This window comes from Lissotriton helveticus, chromosome 11 (genome assembly GCF_964261635.1).
Source record: "Lissotriton helveticus chromosome 11, aLisHel1.1, whole genome shotgun sequence".
Classification (NCBI taxonomy): domain Eukaryota; kingdom Metazoa; phylum Chordata; class Amphibia; order Caudata; family Salamandridae; genus Lissotriton; species Lissotriton helveticus.
In genome coordinates this window covers 114,470,361-114,487,751 of record NC_136072.1, presented here as the reverse complement: position 1 = coordinate 114,487,751, position 17,391 = coordinate 114,470,361, and the positions used below count along the sequence as shown (strand labels likewise).

At 45.5% G+C, this 17,391-nt stretch overlaps 1 protein-coding gene across 1 annotated transcript in view; it reads left to right on the top strand.

Annotated features, from left to right (window-relative positions):
• CCDC39 (coiled-coil domain 39 molecular ruler complex subunit) overlaps positions 1-17,114 on the top strand; it is a 220,803-nt gene extending 203,689 nt beyond the window's left edge. Inside the window, exon 20 of the mRNA XM_078666498.1 lies at positions 15,897-17,114. Within this exon, the coding sequence (XP_078522624.1) occupies positions 15,897-16,068 (172 nt within the window). The 3' untranslated portion in view covers positions 16,069-17,114. The remainder of the gene's footprint in view (positions 1-15,896) is intronic.
• Positions 17,115-17,391: the final 277 nt, after the last annotated feature.

The following is a 17,391-nucleotide window of genomic DNA, read 5'->3' as shown; positions in this document are numbered from 1 at the left end:
GGACTGCGTACAACATTATAACTATCTAGGGGCATGGCTTAGTGAAACGGGCCGCCCACGGGTTCACCTTAACAAACTGCAGAAGAAAGGGAAAAGGGTCGCCTACGCTCTCTGCAAATTATACACCACCCTAGACAGCCCAACAACAACAGCTATCCAAAGAGTACTGAGGGCGAAACTACTGCCATTCATCAATTATGCCCAACAGGCCTTTCCAGGGAAATTTGGGAATGACCTACAGAAAATACACTGTACTGCCTATAAAAAGCTATTTCGCCTACCAGCTTGCACCAGGAACAACTTAATTTGTCTAGAGTTTAACCTCAACCAACAAAAACTGGAAGAGATAGCGACTTTGAGTAAATATTTCTATCAAACTTTGGCGGCTCCGGAGAACTCAATGAAAGCTGTCAAAGTGCATTTTTCAACAACCTGGCAATCCTTGGTTCGCTTGTCTCGCCTCTGCTAAAGATCTTCTGCAACTTGCAACAGAGAATTGGGACCCAAGCATAATCAAATATATTGCATTATTAAAAAAACAAAAAAATGCAAGTACGACTATGGTTTTGCACTTTGGATATGGAATCCTTAGTAGCAAGAGGTTTTCACGAGACCGAAAGTCTCCCCCACACACTGGCCAGCCTCAAACTTCATCTTACGCTGGCTGTGGGGAGACACGCCTTAAACAGAATACTAGCTGCAAGACTACATCCCCTCCCTCTTAAAGATCTATATCCAACTGGGAAAGTAAGGTCAGCCATTACGGAGTGCCGCCTTTGCAACTACAAACGTGAGTCTTTGGGTCATATTTTATTCTGTTGCATCTAGCCCGCAGACTACCTTAGACCAATCCTTCTCCAACTGGGCACTCGCATGGCACAGGAGGCAGTCCTTCGCCTCTACACGCTGGACACAGTTAAGCATAGGACCAACTTTGCAAAATGTGTCCACCTCACTCGCCTAAAACTGATGGGCACTTCACCCTAGGCTGCTAGGCACGCACTACTGGGACTGGCGTTCGGCACTTTTTTCAAAACAGACTGATTTAATACAAAAGACTGATCATCACTTGATTGGTTTTACCTAACAAAGCAAAAGAGAATCTTAATATTGTGTCGTATATACACTTGCTTTTTTTTTTTAAATTTGGATTTTATACTGGTTTTTTTATCGTATTTTTGTAATGGTTTTAAATAACCACACAAATAAAGAATTCAATACAGAATGATAGGAAGAAAAAATAAATTCTTCTCTGAGAAAGCACCACAAAGAGCAATATCACGTATTTTCCAACCGTGAAGGCTTATTTTGTAGATGAGGAGTAAGTGCATGTCCAGATAAGGTCTGGATGCGTAAGCACACCTTCGAATCCCATGGTCTAGGTCCAAAAGGATTCATCATAATGCAGATCAGAATACTGATTTGACGTGACCAGCAGAACGGCCAGAAAACACAACATTATTAGAGTCATCTCACAAGCAGGTGAAATTATTCTTGTGTTCGACTGTCATGAAGATACTTATGATGCGAAACTAGGATTACAAGTAAGTACACTTTCCTTTCTCTTTTTAATAAATGTGGAAAACTAGACGATATGAGTGCTTATAAGCATCTGGGTTCACACTCATTTTAATTTTACTGACTACAAGTGCCTTTTTTGCAGTCTGCTCCGACCTGCTTGGTTTGCTGTTTTTCTCTACCTATGCTATGGCTCCCCCGTTGATCAAGGGAGCCTCCCTTAATAACATGTTTGCATGTGTCAAACAGACACCATTGGAGATCCACCAGCACTTGCTCTTGTGCCACAGCCAGAATTAAGGGTTATTTCAGTTTCTCAACTATCTCTTGTGATTTGATTTTTTTAAAAGTACTTTTGAGGAACACCGCGCAAACAGATAACGTTTAGGTGCTTACGTGTTTATGGGATGACGCAAACGTAGACAGCCCACACATTCCTCTTGTTCCTTCAACCCCCTTTCCTCCTAGGGTGATCATAGGTTATACCTAACAATATAATTCAGCACTAGGGGTTTCATGAGGGTAATGGAGTATCAAGGTAAAAACAAATCATGAAATATTAGGTAATAGTAACTATTCTCTGGTCCCGAGCTACACATGTTCTACTGGAATGTTGCAGGCCTGAAAAGCAAGTCGGATAATGTGGAATGAGGCAACTTCATTTCAGACTACATGCTTTTGTGCCTTCAAGAAACTTGGACAGTTGACTCTCTACATACAAATGGTTATAAGACATACCATTTACCTACCCTGACTTCTGAATTCCCTCCCTACTCTGGCCCAAGGGAGGGTGTATACATATTTAGAAGGTTAACTTTTCAATCACATTTTTGTATAAGAGTATTTTCTGGGGGCCTTCATCTGGTCTGTGTAATTTTTATAAAAATGGTTTTAACACAGAAAAATGATATGTTATCTACAGGTTACATGCAGATTTAGCAGCAATGAAAGATAAAGAAGGGTGTGATTAATTGTCGTTAGGGAAGGAGAATGTAATTCTCACTTATGCCATCTACTGGCCAAGGAAGTTTTTGGGCTTGCTGACACAGCAGATAACAGTCAAACTCATTTCAACCATGATGACTGTGGTAACATGATACGCCAAATTTTGGTGAAATATAACTTTACCTTTGGCAATGAAGTCAGCCTTCCTAGCCCTTTGCCCATACATACTCGGCTAGAGTATCATAGACTTCATTTTGGTGTTGGCTAACTGGAGCACCCTCGTTTACAACTTTTAAGACACATCCCACCTGTCATGGTGACACAAATTCTCAAAGTTGGAGGTCAGCCCAGTGCTGGGGGTGCGGGATGTAGGGCTTTCACAGCTGTCCCATAAAGTTAAAGATAGTAACATAGTCAGAAAAAACAACCCCTGAATTAGATGGGAAAGTGTTAACCTAGAGGACTTCATGTTGGGGGGTTATCGGTGATAATAAGCCTTATCTTAATATCTCCCTAAATAGGAACGCAGGAGATGAGGAAATCAAGAGGGCCATTACTGAAATTTAAAGGCATATTAATGAGGCTTTAACAGGCAATATCACATGAAAGGGGGAAACTAAAATTTGATGGTTTGATCACAAATTCTCTAAAGCCAGGGTGACCTTAACCCGTTCTGTGCTCCCGTCGGCCGTCACTCCCTCCCTGGTGCTGCGAACAACCGTTGGCCATCTCAGCCCCGCCCACCTTTTAGAACGCCTGCACCGTGGCGGAATTGCCACCGCGGTTAAGGCATTAAAGGATGCACGGAGTAAAAAACCAAGATCCCTCCACCTCCACACCTCAAAATCACAGATTCACTTCAGGAAGGGACTAGAGTCCTGGCTCTTCGACTGACTCCGCAGCACAGTTTAGCAGCGCTTTACCAATACTGTATATGATATGAGATAATTTAATACAGGAGGAGATATAAATTAGCGCTCTCCAGGAGGAAGAAAATCATCAAGAGTGAGGCCTGGAATGCCTTAGTGAAGGCCAGCAATGTTAACCCCTTAAGTGCTCCCGTCGGCCAACAGCCGTCGCAAGCACTACCTCCGTAGTGCTGCGCACGCCCGTGGCTGACGCGGCCCCACCAACTGATTAAAATCCCCGCACCGCGGCTGAATTCGCGCCACGGTTAAGGGTGCTACATTATTCTGGCCAGTCATCAACCACCCAGATGTTAAGTAAACAGGGTCCCCTTCAATTGAGGTTGGCAATTCCCGCTTGCGAGTAAATTGCCTGTTGCCAACAAGTATAGGAGCAGCCTGGTGGGGATATGTGGTCTAATTCGCTCTCGAGTTTCCACTTAGTTTTCCTGTGTTATCTGAGGGTGGGGAGTACATTGAGCCGACGCTCCAATGCCATAGTTAAATCTTCCAACGCTAAAGCCCCGGAACCCAATGGGATTCCATCTGGTCTTTTTGATGCCAAGATTGAATTCTGGGGTCCACTTCTTACAAATATGTTGAAGTCTGCATGCAGATCGTATACATTGGAAACTTGGTCAGAATCCACAATCCTTCTGATATTCAAAAAAGGTAATCCCAGTTGCTATCAGCTGATCTCCCTATTGGATGCAATGGTCAAGGTTAAGGAGAGAATACTATTAGTGAGACTGGAGCAATGGGTGGAAGAACATCACATGCTAATAGACATCCAATATGGGTTCCGGAGGGGCACTGGCACAGTGGAACAATGTCTAAACTTATCTCTCCTGCTCAACTACTACAAGATTGCAAAAAGGGGTGCCCTATACCTTCCCTTCATGGACCTGTCAAGCGCTTTCGACTGTGTTCTGCACAGCAAAATGTGGCACTTGGTAGAGAACATGGTATAGATGAGAGCATCCTAAATATTCTGTGAGAGCTATATAAAACTCTTCAAATAAATAAAAATAAATCTATACCGGGAGTACAACATGGGTGAGGTATGGAGTGAACAGGGACTGCCCCGAAGTATTCCATATTGCAGTGGTGTGATGCAGAGCTTTGGTCTGGCTTGCTGCCTTTTCACCACATACACTAACAATTTACAGGGTATATTGGTGCTGTAATATGCCACAGATTGGGCATCGTCTTTTTTCTGCTTGCCTTAAAGCTGACAACGCATTCTTGGCAGGCACACCAAAGGTTCGGCAAACTTTATTAGACACGTTTGTGTTATTCATTTGTGATTTAGGACTTAAGATCAACTTAGTTAAATCATTTGTTATGATTTCCAGTAATAAGCCATCCACTACCAAAGAAACCATCTGCAGACCCCTGCTAACTCAAATACTACAGAATTATCACTTTCCCCCATTCCTGGCCAAAGTTTAGAAAAAGCCATCAACCAACAACTCTCCTCACATCTGGAATGGAACCTCCTACTCGACTCGTCCCAATCCGGATTCCGCAACAACCACAGCACCGAGACAGCCCTCATTATGGCTACGGACGACGTTGGAGCAGCAGCCTTTGATTCCTTCTCCCAACACACACTCATCACAAGACTGCACATCATAGGCATCCAAGGGGCGGCTCTCAGATGGATCACCTCTTTCCTCCCTGGAAGAACTCAAAAAGTCTGCCTTCGCCCCTTCAACGCTGAACCCTAGGAAATGTTCAGTGAAGTACTCCAGGGATCCTCGCTCAGCCCCACACTCTTCAACACTTCTATGACACCTCTGGCAAGCATCACCAAAACCCACAGACTCAACATCATATCCGACGACGCATAACTCATCCTTTTCCTCTTCGAAGACACCACCAAGACCAACTTCAACAACTGCATGACAGACGTTGCCTACTGGATGGAGTACAGCTGCGCAAAGCGCTACATGGACAATACAAAGGTACTGATTTTCAGAAACAAAAGCTCCCCATGGGATGCATCCTGGTGGCCCTCAGAACTCTGGTCTATTCCTACCCCACTGACCATGCTAGGACAACAAGCTACATATGATAACTCCGGTCAACTCTATTTCCTCCTTCCTGCTTCTTCATCCTCTGCATGTTTTATTAGATATTCAATTGGTTACCCAAAGCTCATGACACACCATCACCAAGTCCCTCATCTCCAGCGGACTGGAGTACAACAACGCTCTCTATGCAGGGATCGCTGCTCACCTCCTACGATGACTACAGAACGCCACAGCCAGACGTGTCCTGTATCTCCCTAGACAAACCCACATCCACCCCTACTTCAGGGAACTCTACTGGCTTCCTGTACAGAAAAGATGCCAGTTCAAGCTCCTGACTCATGCATACAAGGCCCTATACAATTGTGGTCCTGCCTACTTGAGCCACAGCCTGAATGTCCACGAAGACATGACTATTTGGCTAATTGACTGGACCCTGCCAGCACTTCGATACCCTGATGGATGACAAATAGTGCTCTACAAATCTACTGATTGATCGATTGATTGATCCTGGTTCCTTCTGTATTGAGAATGTTCCGGTTAACAGCTAAGCACTTTTTCTTATTTGAGGGTACTTTTCGATACAGCAGACACTTGGAAACAGATTAAGCTTTGGCGTGACCAAATGGCAAAGGCAGTTAATGTTCTCTTTGAGCCAGATTTACAAACCTTTTACGCTGAGGTTGTATCCCAAAAGTAACACTCTGCAAAACGATTTTTGTTGAATTTACTTTCCAGTGAAAAACTTTTTTTGCGCTGGAAAGTTGCTTAAAAGTAACGTTAATCTGTCCGAGGGGCATTACATGGGCGTTCCCAAGCTACCACCCATGATTTTGGGAGGCAAAACTCTATACAAAGTAAGGAAAGCATTACAGTTTGTCTACGCAAATTATTATGTACTGGAAGAGTACCCTTCCACTACAAAACCTATGCTAGACACATGCAGACACCTTTGCATTATAATAAAAAGGTGTGTGTGTGGCGCTCGCCATCCTGATTGTGCACCAGCACTAGGAAGAGGGAATGAGAGGGCCAGACCCCTGTATATAGGGAGCTTTCCCCCTTCTCTCCATGCCTTGTGACAGGATCGTAAATCTGGCCCTATGTATTTTCCCACAAGTTGGGGATGCAACCTTTGAAGGAAGTGTGCGCCATTTATCATGCAAAATGTATATTGGTATCCACTTACTGAGCTTGAGTGGGAGGGGGGGCTTGCACCAAGTGACAAAATGCGTGTCTGCAGAGTGTCTCAATGGGTGGGCCATTTATAGAAGATCTCTTCAGGCTCCCACCTCTGCTGTGTGGTACAGGGTATGGACTAAGCCAGATACGTTGTGGAAGACAGATTTTTTTTTGACGACCCCATGGCTCTAGCTCAGATACACAAGTCAGAACTTAAGCACTGAGAACAGGACTCTCTCAACTAAAGTAAGGAGCCCTCACCACCAACATTGGGTTTTGAGTGCCGCCGATCCCCAGGAAAGCATAAAACAGATCCCCATATCTGCTCAACAAGGTCATCAACACAGTTGGGGAGCTGGCTGGGGCAAAGACCAGGACAAGGTCCATCAGAGAGCCAAGCAGATATAGACTGGCCCAGCAGAGCTCAAAGAAGTGGCCGCCAAACTTCCAGAGAGAGCAGCCCAGCTCCTTAACCGCGCAGCGGAAGGGCGGCAGGCTAGAAAGCTACCTAGCCAGAAGGGGGTTTGCAACTATGGCAGGACAAGAAAGCAAAACACCCAACGAGATCAAGAAATACAGAAAAGAACCGCCAGAATCACCCTTAAAGCAGAAACATGAAATAACTCTAGACATGATCCTCAAGAAGATCAACGAAGGGAACGATCTAGCAAAGTCGACCAAACAGACAATTGATAATATGCAGCTAGAGCTGGCAGCCATAAGGGCAGACCAACACAAGACGAACAGCAGGATAGACATCGTGGAAAAGCGCATCAGCGACATAGAAGATGACAATACACAGTCGAATAAGACTCTACAATCCGTGGCTAAAACCTCTAGTGCCCTCCCGAAACTAATGGCTGAGCAAGACGATCGCAGCAGGAGAGGGAACATAAGACTGCTAGGGATCCCAGAAGGTGAAGAGGACACGCCAGGATCCGGCATAGCCCTCCTGGAGGAATTAATACCGCTAGTAACAGAAATCAAGTTCGATAGGCAATTTGAACTAGACAAAGCGTACAGAGTGCCAGCGGCAAACCCTCAAACGGTCGCGGACCGCGCCCAATCATATGTAAGCCCCTAAGATCCCAGCAAACAGAGGCTATCTTTGCCGTAGCAAGGAAAAACCAGCACCTAATATGGAACGGACAACAGGATAATAATCACGCAAGACTTCTCAAGGCAAACGGTGGAGACTAGGAAAGGCTTCCTGGCGCTGCGAAAAAAGAATGAGAAAGGACAGCATCACCTTTAGCTTTGCAGGACCGGCAAGACTGAGAATCACTGACAAATGGCGTACACTGGTTTTCGACGATCCAAACGAACTAAGAAGATATCTCCAAGGCCCTCCCCCGGAGGATATGGAAGCCCAAAACGCAGGAACGGCAAAAAGGAGCGCGTCACCGGACAACACAGGAGCTAATGGCTCCTCCAGCTCGGAACAGCCAAGATAGTCAGCTTGAGGCCGATCTCCTACCGAGACACCTACAAAGTGCAACCCTATAGCAAAGCTCATCAATGTAACCACAGGAGTCTTGACCCTAATGGGAACCAAAGAAGGAAACGGATCTGCTATGCCTTCGAACTGCCCTGGTCCCCATATAGCCTTTGTCGACTGCCAACACAGAGGAGTCACAAATTTCTAGTCCTGTCCTGTGGCCTGATGGCCAATACACTTGGCCCTCACAACCTGGTGGGCGCTGTAAGGCTCGCCTAGAAGGACAACACCCTACCTCATGACACAACACTCTACCTCAACTCACTCGACCCTACCATCCCAGCACGAGAACGAACTATACCAAGAAGAGACCATGAATCGCAGGGAAAGCTCGCCGGGATGGACAACACTCTACCTCAATGCAATGCTCTACCTCAAGTTGTATCATCCTACCTCATCCGAACCATCCCTGCCACTTCCAGCCCGGGTCCGGAAAAGAACATGTAGAGCCCATCACCACAAAAAGAAGCATCACGTATATCCTTTTATTTTTGAGTAAGCCCCCCCCATCCCCCCCAACGCCTGCGCCCTGGGTCACAGGGAGAGATGGCGGAATACAGGGGTACTAAAAACTGTTTCAGTCATACTGACTCACCCAAAGACGGTGCTACCATGGATATTGCTCACTACAAGTCCTCGGGGGGAGAGGGGGGAGGGAACATTGCTGACGCACGCTCGTATTTCGAAAGGCGGGGGTGGGGAGGAGGGGGAGGGGGGATAGGGGGGGCTTCCTAGTACAGATTCTGTATTTTATTATTTTTTTTTTTAAAGAACCTTTATTGATGTAGCACGGAAATACACACATGGGCCTACAACCAATCCGGCCGGCCGCTATTCAAATCGGTTAAGAAGTAATGTAGTATAAAAATATACAACGGTCCGGAGTTCAAAGGCTGAGTAGCATCCAGGATATAACATATAATTAAGGTACCATGCGATAGTAAGGATCTGAGACGGTTCATTTTACAATAACGAAAAATAAGTTGAAAATCAATGTCGCATATTCACACACACCCCAATACAACTAACTAAAAGCAAAAAGTTTTAAGCCAGCGATGTACATATATTGAAAGGGACGGGGGAAGGGGCATATGAGTCAGGATAGATGTAATAAACACAACAATCATAGCGAACTAACCCCACCCCCCAAAGCGAAACACACTATGGGAGACATGGAAGACGACGACATCGAAAGAGGAAAAGGGCAAAGGGCCATAGAAACAAAGAGAGAACAAAATAACAAACCCATCCCCCAACCCCCAACCCCCAACCCCCAACCCCTGCAGAAGGCTACGGCCTATCCCCCCAGCAGCGTGCCTGTCGCCCTAAATAAGAGACCCGAAATACAGAGAAGAAAAAGAAAGAGGAAAAAAAAAAAATTATTGTGGGAGAAGGGCACTCGAACTGGTCATCCGGCCCCTCCCACCACTGCGCGCAAACATCGTATGAACAGTAACAGTAGAAGATATACAAGTAGCAGCAATCACGTATAGCGCAATCAATTACAGCTCCGTTAAGCGCTCCTTAAATCACCGTCAACCATCTATGAGTCCCTCCATATCCCAGGCGAATTCACCCCTGGCCTCGCCTGTCAATAGTACCAACATTGAACCATCCCTCGAACGGGATACAAAGTAGCACAAAGGGTCCGATTGCACCGGGAAGATCAGGCAGTGTCACCGCTCCATAGGATCCCAGCCACCGAAATTTCGCCGATGATGCATGGCGGAAGTCTGATTGTGACAATGTCAACACCGCCAACAGTCTCGAGTCCAAACACAGTCCCGCCAGACATAGAAAGGGAATCACACGATGCGGGAAGCGCCGAAACCCCGCCGGGGCCGCCCAAACCGTGTATCGACGCTGTTCCTCCACTCGTCGATCAGAGAGAGGCCCCGATGAGACAATCACATGCGCCACAGGCGTATCAACAGTAAGCTCATGAACCAAGTCTATCTGCGTCTTCAAGAATGTACACTCATCCGGGGAATACGTCAATGTAGCAGAGGCAGACACATCGGCGCCTCCGTAAGAGCGATCCATGCCGTTACAAGGTGGCGGGACAAAAATGGCGGCCAACCTTTGTCCCAATTCTCGGGCCTCCCGGGTCAGGGCAGTCTGCAGGGTTGTTAGTGCAGCCAGTATACGTTTGGGCATGGGTGTTTTCTCGCGTAGCCAAATCCCGGGATTCTCTTGTGCATCGGTTTCACTGCCCGGATGAGGGGTGCGCGAAAAAGTATCAGCCGCCATTTCAGCCGTCGCGTTCTCTTTCCCCTCCACCGCACCTCAAGATCGGGTACGACCCCCGGAAGCAGCAGGAGTCACAGCAGGATCTCAATAGTCGGGGCAGGCAGCAAAAAGGAGAGTCACCAAAGGGCTAAACAAACTCCCTGCTGCTCCTCGGGAGTCACCCATCGGCTCCCGGGGGGGGCTGTTAACATGACCGGGTATCACACCGAAGGGGAACTGGGCATCATGGACTCTCTCCGGCCCAGCTATATCTCACCTCCCGCAGGGCAACCCACTATTGGGAGTGGGTTGGTATCACTTCTTCCGGCTCGCAGATCTCAGGTTCTCTCCGACCGGCTTCCCATCGCAACCGAAGGCCGCTGGTGTTGCAATCACGGCCGGACACTCCCCTCACTCGAGATCCCGGTCTCAGCACCTCGAAGGCCGCCAAACAGACGGGAACATTTCTTCGGGTCTACTGCACGGTGGAGCCTCAGAAGCAGATGGTAAGTAAATGCTTTCCTTCACCCACTTAGATTAACGAATGCTGCTCAGATTTATCGCCAGGATATACGTGCGGGGCGGGAGGGCTCGCGGAGACAAGCGTTTATGCAGCCATCCCGATCGCCATCTTGGCTCCTCCCCTAGATTCTATATTCTTGTGTGCTTTTCTCTATCTTTTCTTTTCTCTCGGACAAACACACTCGGTCACTAATCCTTCCAGCGCAAACTAGCAAAAGCGTAAAGAGGTATTATAGGAGGGGGGATGGTCCCTAACTCAGGGTGGCTTACTACCCAACAGACACCACCACAGAAGGGCGAATCCAAGCATAAGACATGACACAACCCAAGCAAACGCAACTACTCTCAGACCTCAAAGTAGTCTCACTTAACGTTAAAGGGCTCAATCACCCGGTCAAGAGAAGGAAAGTAATGGATTACCTAACAAAGCTAAAGAGTGATGTGTGCGTGCTCCAAGAAACTAAATTATCGGAGGAGGATGCACCACGACAAAGCAAACTGGATAGGGCAAACCCTCTGCTTATCAGCTGTACATAAAAAGAGTGGTGTAATAACACTAATAAACAAGAAAGCCAGACTAGTGTTCCATGAATGCTATGCTGATGAGGAAGGGAGAATGCTAATATCTAGTCTCAAAAGAGGCGATGAAATGGTCCACATCGCCAACATTTACGGTCCTAACACAGAGGACAAGACCTTTTGGAGTGAGACGGAAAACAGACTCAACAAGCTCCCCCAAGACGATCTACTGATCGTAGCCGGTGACCTCAATCAGGTCCTAGACCAAGCCATAGACAGACACCCACAAAGAGTCAGCCACCACTCTCATGGGCAACACACCCTTAAGAATCTGTGCGCCAAGCTCCAGCTTAAGGACCCCTGGAGACTCCAACACACAGTTGCTAGGGACTACACCTTCTACTCTCACCCCCACAACTCATACAGCAGGATAGACTACATCCTCATTTCAGCCACACACACACACCTTATAGAACACAAAGAGATCGCTCCGAGAACAATATCAGATCACTCCCACATCAGTCTAACACTTAACGGACGCCATAACGAACAAATAAGCCGTAGATGGAGATTTAACAGTGACGTCCTTAGAAACCCTGCGAATGCAGCCGCCATAGAGGAGGCCGTAAAAGAATACCTAGATTTCAACGGCAAACCAGACGTAGACAAGGGCATACTCTGGGACGCCATGAAGGCCACAATTAGGGGCAAAATATTAAGCATTAAATCTAGAATGAACAGAGACAGAAACAAAACAGTACTAGAAACTTGAGGGGCAGATTAAAGACCTAGAAATGCACCATAGTGCCAACCTGGCTGACAAAAACACCCTCACGGGACTAACGAGGAAGAAATACGAACTCAACAAAATACTAAGCGAAAGGGCAGGTACCTGGATAAACAGATACAAAGCAATAAACCTGTGCTCAGCAAACAGAGCAGGGAAAGCGCTCGCCTCATACCTTAAGAGCAAACAGAGGCAGCACGCTATTGCAGCAATAACAGACTCCAACAAGATATCCCAAACATCATACAAGGAAATCCTCAGGGTCTTCAAAAACTTTTATGAGGACCTGTACAAGGAAGACAAAAACCTCAAAACAGATGGGGGAGCCAGTCTCCTAGATAAGTTAAATCTTCCTAGGCTGACAGAGACGCAACCCGCTTCACTAGAGCAAGATATATCCGGGGCAGAGATAGAGAAAGCAGTGGCAGCCCTCAAAGATAACAAAGCACCCGGCCCGGATGGCTTCACAGCAGGGTTCTACAAACACTTCCTCCCCCTAATTAAACCGACAATGAAAGAATCAATGGCGGAAGCCAACATAATAGTCATCCCAAAAGAGGGCAAGGATACGCAGTACCCGCAAAACTACCGTCCCATCTCTCTAATTAACGTAGACTGTAAGATATACGCGAAAGTCCTTGCGGGGAGACTCAATGCGCAGCTCCCAAGCCTGATCCACAACTCACAGGTGGGCTTTCTCAAGAACAGGATGTCCCAGGACAACACAAGACTCCTATGCCACATAATAAATCACGCATCTTCCAACACGAAACCAGCAGCCATGATCGCGCTGGACACCAAAAAGGTGTTCGATAGAGTCTCATGGCCTTTCCTTGAACAGTGCATGCAAAAGTTCGGACTAGGTGACAACTACAGAAAAATGGTGATGGCACTATATAAAGACCCGAAAGCCCGTGTGGTAGTCAACTGGGGAACAGCCGAGCCCCTGAGTCTGGAAAGAGGAACCAGACAAGGCTGCCCACTCTCCCCAGCACTTTTCCTACTGTCCCTGGAACCTTTGCAGACCATGATCAGGAACAACGCCGAAATAAAGGGAATGCCAATCATGGGCAACACAGTTAAACTAGCTGCATATGCAGACGATATACTTATCACAACAGAGGACCCTGGGCCCTCCATAGCAGCGCTAATGATCACCATCGAAGAATATGCGCAGGTATCTGGTTACAAACTCAACAGGAGCAACTCTGAATGCAAGCCACTTAATGTACACACTACAAGGGATGTACTGGGGGTCTCAGGACTGTACTGGCAGAAAGGTTTCCTAAAATACCTGGCCATCTACTTTGAAAGGAACCTTAAGTCAACACTTGACTACAACGAAAAAATAATACTAAACAAGCTAAAAGAAATTAGACTCATGGTCGCCAAAATTTGTCAGCTGGTGGGGCAGGGTAGAAACAATAAAAATGATGCTAACCTCCATGGTTAACTACTTGCTTAGTATGCTCCCACTCATAACACTGAAGACTTCCATAAAAAGCTGAACTTCCTGACAAATAAATTCCTCTGGAGGGGCAAGAAAGCCAGGATAAGCCTGCAGTAATTAAGGCTGAGCAAAGACTTAGGGGAGCTCAACATCACCAATTTCAAAACATTTCAGACAGCCTGTCTAGCCAAACAAGGGATATACTGGCTCACGCCAGAACAGGACTACACCCCAGCTTGATTGGCGCTAGAGAGAGCAATCCTAAGAGGCCTTGACCCCGTGGTTCTACTTACGGCCCACAAACACCCAGAGACCAACAACACTATTCTCAAAAACACCAAGAGCGCCCTCCTCAAAGTGGACAAAAGAATGGAAAAGAGCATTAGAAACACTACATGGGAGTCTATCTTGCTCAACACTGAGATAAAATACAAGGACAAGGTACTTAGCTTGGACCCATGGACTGAACGGGGTATTTCCACCCCAAGTCAACTCGAGACGCACAACACCCCGACCACCTTTGCCTGCCTAAAACAAGAACACGACTTACCGGACATAGAACTCTACAGTTTTCTGAAAATTAAGGCAGCTATCACTAGAGCAGACCTAAGCAAAGAAACCCCATCAATCCACCAATATATGGCTAACCTAAACAAAATTGGCCACCAAACGTCACACCTATATAAGCTCCTAAGCCCAAAGAAAACAAGATTAAATGCCAAAACTATAAATTATTGGGAAAACCTGAACACCAGACATCTTAGCGAGAAAGAAAAGGCACAACTATGGACCGCAGCAGCTAGAAATAAAATCACCCCAATCCTCGCACAAACCAAATATTGGCTCCTCCATAGAGCGTACTGGACCCCAGCTCGTCTGGCGGCTGTCGGGCTCAGCAACAACGACCTTTGTTGGAACTGCCATAAGCAAAAAGGAGACTTAGCACACATTATCATTCACTGCCCCAAAGTAAAGACATTCTGGAGAAGGGTAAGGGAGTTCATATTTAATGTAACGGGATACAACCCACAACCAGACATCCTCAATGTAGTCACGGCGTTCATGGCTCCAGAAATCCAGTCTAAAAACGATAGCAGCCTGATTGACCTCCTGCTTACAGCTGCAACCAAAACTATCCTTTCCAACTGGAAAGACACAGGGAAAGCTTCCTTCAAAAGCTGGTTCAACTGGATCACTTTTCTAAGGGGAGCGGATAACATAACACAGAAACACTCACCCCATGGCCACTCAAGGGGCGAGATGTGGCACACCCTGGGCCCGCACAAACCTCCTTAAACAGCCCTCGCGTCCTGACACACCCTCACCCAGCTGTCTCCCATTGCAAGCTCTGGAGGGTTGGCCGCTAACTAAAATACCAATCACCTCATCCCTCCTCTCCTCTTCCCTTCTCTCCCACTTTTCTCTCATTTCACACTTTTCTTCTCCGGCTCATGAAGGCAGCGCACAAGAACTTTAAATGCTGCAAATGTCATATGCCAATTATGCATACTCAACATATAAGCGTCCCATCACAGCTATTGTATACTAACGGCGAAGTATGACGCTACAGCAAGACCAGTATTGCCTTCTCGTTCTCTGTACTATGTATGTAAATAATGTTTCTAATAAAATCATTTGAAATAAAAAAAAAAGAACTTAAGCACCTATGCCTAAAGCATTTTGCAGAGTAAAGATATCTGGCTAGCAGACAGAAGGTTTTTTATATGCGTTATTGCTCATTAACAGTTGAGCCAGGATTGCAACCTTACCTGGATTTTCTACTTAATACACAACAAAGATATGATTAAATATGGCTTGCTACATAGTTTCATTACCACCCTGGTCAAGGTCGTTCGACCCTTGACCATGTGAAAATAATGGGACACAAGATATGGTGCACTTTTGGGTTTTTGTAGTTTTTATGAGATTCCCAGTACTAAATGTATTAACTTTCTTCTTAAGGAAACCAAGATTAGACACCGGACACAGTCCTGAACTTCTTACAAATGTTAAACTCAATAGAAGTCTGTTTTATAGTTTTAACTTACATTTGGCATGCAATTCGCCTAAGAAAGAGCCTTGCTGATTAATGCACAATTGTTTTATGCAAGCTTTTTTTATTTGTGAATTAATGTTTGCTTTATGAATCACCATTTGATCTACTTTTATTAACATTGTTCTATTTTTGTAGAACCATGTCATTTAATTTGTGTCTGTACAACTTATGGTTTTAACGTTTATAATCGGTTATGAACTTTTAACCAAGTGTATTTAAACTTTTGTCTTATTTTCTGTTTTTGTGTTTCAGATCTTCTACCTCTAAAAGCAGTACAGGTTCAAATCAGCAAGCATCAGTTAAAGTTGTGGAGATGCCTTTTGTCTGTCCTCCAAGTGGTTCGTCATCATCATCTTCTCAAAGCTCAAAGGCTTCCAGCGTTGCTGGCAGCACCAGTAGTGCTCGCAGAAAAAGTCAAAAATAGATGAAAGGGAAGATACATCAGTTGTTCTTACCTTCATGTGGGAATGGGCTTTTAAAAACCCTGGGCCCATATTTAAGAAGCCTTTGCATTGTCCTTGCATCAGACAAGGCAACGGTTTCGGTTATACTTACAAAGTCATACAAGGCCTGATTTGTATGGCCTTGCGTGGCTGTGTAAAGTAATGGAACGCAAGGCAGCTGTTTGTGCTGCTTTGCATTACATTTCAACTTGGGAGGTGCTCCATGGGTGTGGTATGGGCATTCCATTGCATACACCCTTGGATGTTGACGCATTCTTAGATTTACAAAGTCTTGTATACCTGGGACTTCGTCAAAATGCTACGCCTTTCCAAGTGAAGCATACCAGGGAAAGAAATATTTGTTCCTCATCGTTATTTCCCCTTGCCACATCTGCTGCATTTTGCAGCATACAAAGAAAGACGAAAATGCCTCTAAGGATTGTTTTTGTGCAGGAGGCACCCTCCTTTATAATGACAACCCACACCCCACAATTCGCAAGAGATTTTTTCCCCGGATCAGTTACAAGTCCCCTACCTCACCTTTCAAGAAATATCCGTGTTGTGTGAATGAGTTGTAATAATGAACTGGATTCTCCAAATGACAAATTACCAACAGGGAAAAATATTTTTATGAATAAAATGTTGGCCGCCAAACTTTGGGGGAATTTGTTTTATCGATGAAAAGTTATGTTTGTTCTTTTTCTCCACACGTCTTAAAGCCCCTGGTTATGAGGACCTAGCAAGTATTTATTTTATAAAAAATATACATATACAGTGCTGCTATGCACAACCTGAAAGATATATATATTATTTGACCTCTTGTGTATGCAATAAGTAAAATGTCATTTTTTCATCCTTCGGCTGTGAAGAAAAGTAATTAATTGTTGTTTAAATGTCAGTTACACAAAAAAAAGGAAATGTGTAAAACAAGCTAGTAAGGCGTAATTGGTCTATAAGCATGTTTAAACCATGTTCTTTTGTATATTAATATACATCTGTATGCAATAAAAACATTTCTGGAGTACAATATTAATTTGTGTAATTCTTTTGAAAATGCATAATATTCACCATATGCTCTGCTGTTAATAAAATGGGTTCCTCAGATGTTACACCACGATTTTAGAAATAAGCAAGAGTAGCAAGTCCCTTCTAAGGGTGGCTTAGAAGCAGGGATCGCTCACAGACGTGGTTGCTCCAGCAGGCAGTGCAAGAAACCTCTGGAAATCTATCGCAGCCAGGCAGAGTTTCCTAGTACTGCCAGTAAAGGGCATACAGGGGGATAGAGAACCAGCTCCACAAACCCT